Source organism: Amborella trichopoda, chromosome 9 (assembly GCF_054954075.1).
Source record: "Amborella trichopoda isolate Santa Cruz 75 chromosome 9, AtrichopodaSantaCruz75HAP2 v2.0, whole genome shotgun sequence".
NCBI lineage: Eukaryota > Viridiplantae > Streptophyta > Magnoliopsida > Amborellales > Amborellaceae > Amborella > Amborella trichopoda.
The window spans coordinates 3,374,996-3,382,650 of record NC_142344.1 but is presented as its reverse complement, the minus strand read 5'-3'; the positions used below and the strand labels follow the sequence as shown (position 1 = coordinate 3,382,650).

At 36.3% G+C, this 7,655-nt stretch overlaps 2 protein-coding genes across 2 annotated transcripts; one reads left to right on the top strand and one right to left on the bottom strand.

Moving 5' to 3' along the window:
* The first annotated feature begins 169 nt into the window (after nt 1-169).
* LOC18437731 (Ribosomal protein L20) lies at nt 170-2,838 on the top strand. Its single transcript, XM_006847931.4, has 3 exons — nt 170-621; nt 2,293-2,525; nt 2,654-2,838. The coding sequence occupies exons 1-2, from the start codon at nt 436-438 to the stop codon at nt 2,482-2,484; spliced, it is 378 nt and encodes a 125-aa protein (XP_006847994.1). The 5' UTR covers nt 170-435; the 3' UTR covers nt 2,485-2,525; nt 2,654-2,838.
* Nucleotides 2,839-6,413: 3,575 nt separating this feature from the next.
* LOC18437730 (Protein prenylyltransferase superfamily protein) lies at nt 6,414-7,655 on the bottom strand. The gene has a single exon (XM_006847930.4). It carries the CDS (start codon nt 7,446-7,448, stop codon nt 6,546-6,548), a length of 903 nt encoding a protein of 300 aa, XP_006847993.2. The 5' UTR covers nt 7,449-7,655; the 3' UTR covers nt 6,414-6,545.

The window sequence follows — 7,655 nt, the reverse complement described above, 5'->3', positions numbered from 1 at the left end:
ATTTTTGGATCAGGTCCGGATCTGAGTCCACTCGGGTCCAAATCAGATAACTTCAGATCCGGTCAGGTCCGGGTCCTATAAACTTTTCTGGGTCTAGATCCGCGTCTGGGTAGTGGCCCGTTGCCACCCCTACGACAGGGGGGTTAAAAGCGTCAAAACTGTCTCACCGAAAACCCCAAGGCCTCGAACTCCATTTGCTCGTAGAGTCCCCTTCTCTCTCTCTCTCTCTCTCCACCTCGAATCCTAAACCTCTGCTATCTCCTAATAGTGTAAAACGCTTCTCTCTCTCTCTCAACCTAAGTTCTCTCATTCTCGCACCAAATTACTGGTGACTGTTTTGGTCCCCTCCATCTTGGTTAGTGAGGCCCTGAGTGAGAGAAAGAGAATAAATTCTAGAGTGAGAGAGAGAGACAGATTTTAGAGAGAGAAAAAGAGATGAACAAGGACAAGATATTCAAGTTGGCCAAGGGTTTCCGAGGACGGGCCAAGAATTGCATTCGAATTGCGAGGGAACGTGTTGAGAAGGCACTGCAATATTCTTACAGAGACCGACGAAACAAGAAGAGGGATATGAGGTCTCTCTGGATTGAAAGAATCAATGCAGGAACTCGCTTACATGGTGTATGTTCTCTCTATGTCTTTCCATTCTTTTATAAATTTGTTTTCCTTTATTTATTTTCTTGCAATTTATGTTTATTTTGATGCATTTTACGTTTTTGGGTGCCTTCTCTTTCTTGGAAGATTGCAGAAATTTTTTGGGTTCAATGAAATGATTCGTGTGGTCACTTTGTGAATCCTTGAAATCGGGATTTAGGGTTTTAAGTTGCTATTTCATTTATGATTGTTTCGTTACTTAGTTGTGAGTGCTGGATTGTTGATGTAGGCTTTCAGAATGCTGTTGCATTTTGCTTGTCCTGTAACTCAGTCGAATTGTGAATTAGGGATGCAATGTTGAAGTAGGGTTTTAGAATGATTGCAATGTTGAGTTCGGGTTTTAGAATGATATTGCATTCTGCTTATTTAGTGATTTAAACAAGAACTTTCTTTCTTTTGTATTCTCTTTATATATCATTTAACATCTAGCTGGCTCTGTGAAGTATTCTTGATTTGGGCTTTATCGCTTTTAGAAAGGTTTTTGCTTGCTGCTAAATTTATTTTGTTTTCATTTGTTGCATAATGCATGTAATCTAGATACTGTTTCTTTGTATTTGTTGCCTAGTGATTGCCTGCTAAGTTTATGTTATTTCATTTGTTGCATGTAATCTAAGACTATGTGTTTTTTGAATTTTTTGCTTAACGCTTACCTGCAAAGTTTATTTTATTTTCAATTGTTGCATATAATCTAGACATTGTTTTTTCGCATTTGTTACCTGATCCGACTGCCATGGGTTTACAAAGAGATTTTTAGTTTGCTTGACTGTCAACTGCTATGGGTTCTTCTCTAATTTGGGCATTTGGAAGACTGTAAATTTTCGTCACTTTACGGCTAAACTCGTTAGTTGTTATTATTTGATTTTTATTGAAAGCTTTTCTCCCCTCAATTGGATTTTTGTGCTATGTTTATGTTATCTGAGGATGACTTTATTGCATTTCTTTTGTGCTTATTGTTCAAAGATAGTGACTTCCTTGGCCAAAGCTGCATTCATTTTAAGATTGGTCCCTTGCTGTTGATTTTAACAAGAGATTGTGACTTGCTGGTTGTACATTATCTACTTAAGATTGGTTCATTTCCAATTTCCTAAACATGGGTGGATCATATTTTAGGTATTTGGTTACTCATGGGGAATGCAGTTTTCTCAACCTCCAAATGTGTTCATGTTTCTAATTGTAAATTACATGCCTCCCATGTGCCTCTCCCATGGCCTATTTTAAAGTGATTATGGTAACCAAGCCATGCTCTTTTATCTCTTTTATCTAATTCTAGTGACTTTGAAATTTGGGAACCGAAAAACATCCCAATTTCATGTGAGCCTATACTCATTTACCTTTACGGCCTCTGTGTGTATGCGTGCATGTGTGTGTGTGTGAGATATCGCTTTCCTAGCATCAAATGCCTTTGAGAAAAGATTATAAAGTTGTTGTCATTTAATTTTATTGCATCTCTCTCTCTCTCTCTCTCTCTCTCTCTCTCTCTCTCTCTCTCTCTTTCTCTCTCTCTCTCTCTCTCTCTCTCTCTCTCTTTTACACACATGCATTTTACATTGTACACTTTTTTCAGCATTTGGGGCTTTGCAAAGTCATGAAACTGCTAAATATCTTGGGTGAGAGCATCACAATGGCTGCTTTTTGCAGGTGAACTATGGTAATTTTATGCATGGTCTCTTGAAGGAGAACATCCAGCTGAACAGGAAGGTGCTCTCAGAGCTCTCTATGCATGAGCCCTACAGCTTCAAGGCCCTTGTTGACATTTCTCGTGCTGCATTCCCTGGAAATAACCCTCAGAAAAAGGAAATCACCCCCCCAAAGAAGGGCATCGCTGCATAAGCATACGAGTCTTGGTCTTCTTGCACTATCTTTGTACAAGTGTAAGGGCTGTGTCATTGTTTTTGTTGTTCTTAATTCCTGTGTTTGGCCTGCTCTTAATTGTCTTGGGATAATGGCTAAAAAGCACTGATCCCTTCTTAAATGACTCAAATCCTTCATGCTTATGCAGGTTGAGCCAAGGACTCAGGATTTAGTCTTGGAGTATTGGGCCAGGTTTGTTTATTGTGCTAGAATTAGATTTGAAATGGAGCTTATGCTCACACTTATTATGTGAGTTCTTTTATTAGTGGACATTGATTACCAATATTTTTTTTTTTTAATAATATGTTTTGGTCCTTGCTGCTGTTGTTATTATCTTTGGACTTTTCTTGCTAGGAGAATAAATGAGATGACTTTTTTTTAAGGGTTAGGTTTGTATAAGGTGTCATTCTTATACTATTAAAGAACTATGCTTAAAATGCAGTTTCGGTGCTGCAAAGCCTCGCAATGATATGAAAATCTATTGTTGCCCCCAATTATGAAATTTAAAGTTCTAGAAATGGTGACCATCAAGCTGATCTATTAACACTTGAAAATCTTGAAAATGAACAGTCTAGATAATGTCTTAGAAGATGAACTATTACCTTTTTCTATGAATCTTGAGGTCAAGATGATCGATTTGAGGGTTTTCCAGCATAGGAACAACCTTCTCTGGTGGGTTTTTTAAGTGCACCATACTCGTATAGTAGAAGGTTGACACCTTATATAAACTTTTTCCTTTTTGTAATGCCCCCATACAGTGAACTTTGGATGGACATACTTGGGCCTTTATTGCAAATTACTCTCCTTTTGTCAAGTATGAAGAATTCTTGTGCGGTAGATCTGCTGATGATATTTGTGTAAATGGGGACTTTGAAGCCTATGCTTTTTTCATGACGCATAGCGTTTCCCATGCTGCAAATGTAAAAGATTTATTTACTCTTCTGTTGAAGAAAAGAAACCCCTGCACTACTATTGCAAATCGCATTTGGGGTATGGAGTCTGGTTATTTGTTGAGTAGGCAGGCCAAGTCCAAAAAACCTGCCATCATGTGGGGAAAGTATACAAAAAGGCTGTTTATGTTTGGTACAAGGTCATAAGTCTCATGTGAAATTGGGTAGCTGAGGTTTTGTCACTAAACATGTCCATGTCCATGTGAAATTGGGTAGCTGGGGTTTTGTCACTAAACATGCCCAAGGTACGAGAAAAGGGTTTTTGAACATTGTGCAGAGAAGAGAGACACCTCGATTTTCTTGACTCCCACAATTATGAATAATCTTAAAAAGAGAAGATTTTAACCTTAAAATTTAAGCTATATAAATTTTATCTATGCATCGATTATTTGTAGTACAATTTTGTTTAAGTTATTGTTGATCTAGAGCAAAACTGCATCAAGAATTAGTATGTGTTTAAGATACCAAATCCATATGTAAGATGGCCTTTTGTAAGGTAAAGCATGTGTTGGTGTGATTTTGACTAAGCGATCCAGTTTTTCAATTGAAAAAAGTATCGAGCGACCCACCATCTGTGTTTGGCATTTTGGATATTGGTGCCAAATTTATGAAATTCGCTTGCCTTCGGCTGCATATGTAAAAACGTTTTAGGTTTTATTCGTAAAATAAAGAGAAGAAAATGCTAAATTTATTGGGGGAAAGTTACCAAAATACCCATTAGAGATGAAATATTGAACATTTTGTGCAATTTGCAACTATTTCAACTCCAGGCTTTGTATTTTTTTTTTAATGGATGTTTTGAAATTAAATGAACATTTGCAACTATTCCAACTTGAGATTATGTTTGTTTATGAGGGTTTTGAAATTAAATCAAAAGATATGGGAGAAATGTGAAATGGTTCATCCTCATGGGTAATTTAATAAACTGCCCTTTATTGAGGGAAATATTAAATGAAAATAGGAGAAAATATTTCCCCTAAGAATATAAAAATATAAAAAATTAAAGGGGGAAAAAAGATAATTTATTTTGTCATTCATTTATCTATTTTCTTATATGTTATTTTTATTCATTTTACTATTGAAAAATGGAAATCTTCTCAACAAATGACACTAAAACCAAACCACTCCACAGTGAATGGCATCGATTGGTGCCTTTAACCAAACAATAAGCAGTTGTCGCATAAGCCATCTGATAATGAAAATGGAGATGCACATGATATGCAGTACGTATGATCTCTAAAATCAGTATTGTAGTGATCCTGACCTCTTCAGACTTCGCAAACACAATAACTGACTTGGTAGATCAGTTTACACTCGTTAAATAGTTCAAATCTTAATGTAGTTCCGATCGGTCCGACTCACCGCAAAGTCCCCTAGTGGTTTATTAATGCTGAGTAACTCACTCGAGTTCGAGTGGACCGAGCTACAAGACCAAAACAAAAGATAAAAATTTGTTAAAAACAAAAAAATTGAAATAAGTCATAGAAAAAGTCATAAGTTTAATAAAATTCAAAAAAATCAATAAAAGATGGATTATTAAAAATTAAGTTTATACGTTGAAATATTTCAAAAAAAATAAAAAGGGAAAAAAAGGAATAGTTGGAACATGCAATAATAAAAGTTCCCATGTCCTCACAAAAGCCATATAGATCATGTAAAATAATATGATTTTATAAATCATATACGAAGATTTTTAACAAAAGCAAACTTTTTAATATTTTTTAATGGGGGAGCTGCCCAAAAACTCACCTTGGACATGAGTTACTAGGCCGATTCCAAGTGAAAACAGCCGAGTCCTTGACATTGATTTTAACATATTATCCATTTTTAACTATTCCATCTCATTATCATGTTCTCTTTATAGAATTTTAAAATTAAATTAAAACAAATGGGCAAGATGTTAAATAGTACATCATAGAGATTTTTGATAAAATTCCCTTGTTTTTTAAAGTGCTTCCCATGAGATACCATCAATAAACGGTTTATCGTACTTGAGATCAACTTTAAGGGGCCTGTGGAAGTTCAAGAGCTAAAAAGAGAGAACTATAGATAATCTAAAAGCGTAAAGAACCATCAAACTAATTTAGGAAACAAAACAGAAAAGAGCATGCAGAACCAGAACCAATTATTGAAAAAAAAAAAGAAGCAAACCAGGATAATTATATCTCAGATTCGAAGGTTTTAACTCGAAAGGACTTGGGCAGACCAACTGAAATAAAAAAACAAAATTTAAGTTAACTGTATTAATAACAACACACTAAGAACTAAAAAAATAAAAATAAAAAACAGCACACTAAAACGACTAGTTTCTTCTCCATAGCAGCTTCTACTCAACATTAGCACCTGTTTCCCAAGTAAAACCAGTAATAAAGTCAAAAGCTTCATAACTTATTATAGCTTGAAAATTAAGGAGCTGACAAAATGCACATGTTTGGTAATTTCTCACAAAACAATTTGCCAAAAGAATAAATTTGACGTAAAGCGAGCTTTTTTTCATAGGGAAAATTTTATATAGAGCCGAGGCTCTAAACAATCAAATACCTAAAAAATTTCACTAGAAGAAGTTGTTTTATGCTCAAATTGATCATCTTGACATCAAGTACACGAATCAAGTACACGAACACGAGAAAAAAATGGATTTCAAGTTTTGAAAATAATATATTTTTGTAATGCATTTTTTGGACCATCACTTTTCAAGATTTTCAGGTTTTCATACATATGTCAATCTACACTATTTTTTAAGCTTTAAAAATTATAAATAGATATGAAAATATCTTTTAAGGCTATCACAAAGATTTCCGGTATTAAAATCACATTTCTCGATACTATTTGAAGGTAGGCTCTAATTTAATTGTTTATAGCCTAGGCCGCACACTTTTTTATAACTCATAGAGCTCGCGAAACCATGCACCCCACTTTTCTCCAACAATAGTTAAAAATATGTGTTGAAATTCAATGTAACCAATTAACATCAAACTTTATTACCCTTCGGTCGAAGGCAACAGATTTATCCATTTATCAGAATTACCATACCAAAAACACAGCATAAAACTCAACACCTAAATTAATTTGACCAAGAAAACGGCCCCTTCAATTATCAGAATCGGAGCCAAAAAGCTTAATCCTCGACAATGGTGTCTGCAAAAAGCCCTCAACTTCAAACTTCTTTGGTGCAAGCTCATGGTACTTTGCAAACTCCTCTCTTGCTTCCTTATTCTTATCCAAAAGACTGTATATAACGCCCTTACAAAAGTAAGGCCGGTAATCTTTTGGATCCTCTTTTGCAAGTTGCTCATAATTCTCCAAAGCCCCATCAATATTCTTTTGCAGATACATAATCTGTGCCATTATAAGCTTAACATCTCGGGCCTCTTTCTCGGAGCTTGCGACCTGTAAAGCCTCTTCCAGTCTTGCTAAAACAGCGGGACCTTCTCCACTCCTATCCATTAACAAAGCATTCTCAAATAGGGCTTCAAAAGAAAGGGGATTTACAGAGAGAATCTCTTCGAAAACGGATCGAGCTTCATTGGGTTCCCCCATCTCGCTGAGGAGCCTCGCCATGAGGAACTTCCATTGAAGCTCAGAGGGCTGAGACTCAACCAGACGCCTGAGGATTTTCATGGCTTCCGTGTCGTTACCCGCTTCTAGGTTTTTGAAGAGGAGGGATTTTAGGGCATCAACAGCACTTGGGTTGTTTTCTAGGAAGTGGGTTAATGGAGATGACTCTTTGTCTGCAACTTCCGGCTGAGAAGTCGCCGGGTAAAGGTCTTCAGCCCTATATTTGGCCGGAATTGCTAAATTTCCGGCCAAAAGAGCCGCAGTTAAAACCGCTGTTTTTGCCGTAATCCTGATAGTTTGGATCAATGGGTTTTTGGGGGGATTAGAGAGATTGAGATTAGGAGAAAAATCTGGGTTTGGGGTGGAGTTAAAGACTCTAAATTTAGGGTTTTTTGTTGGTCCAAGTGCGAGAGTTCTGCTTAACGATGCCGCCATTCTTGTTGCAGGCGATAGGTTGGATGGGGGTAGATAGAGCAGGCGGCAAGATATAAATAGGAAATATGACTATAATGCCCTTGACATTGGGTTTTAATTACTCTTATAGCCTTGTATAAGGGACGTGTTCAGTGAGCTCTTAAGCTTAGGGTTTAGAACTTGAGATGAGTATAGAATTAAAAGCAGGGAGATTAAATATCCCTTTTC

Excerpts from the sequence above, each read along its gene's own strand:
- LOC18437731 (XM_006847931.4), top strand. The coding sequence starts at position 436 with ATGAACAAGGACAAGATATTCAAGTTGGCCAAGGGTTTCCGAGGACGG. Across the intron at positions 622-2,292 it reads CAGGAACTCGCTTACATGGT|GTGAACTATGGTAATTTTAT; the intron begins GTATGTTCTCTC and ends TGCTTTTTGCAG.
- LOC18437730 (XM_006847930.4), bottom strand. The coding sequence starts at position 7,448 with ATGGCGGCATCGTTAAGCAGAACTCTCGCACTTGGACCAACAAAAAAC.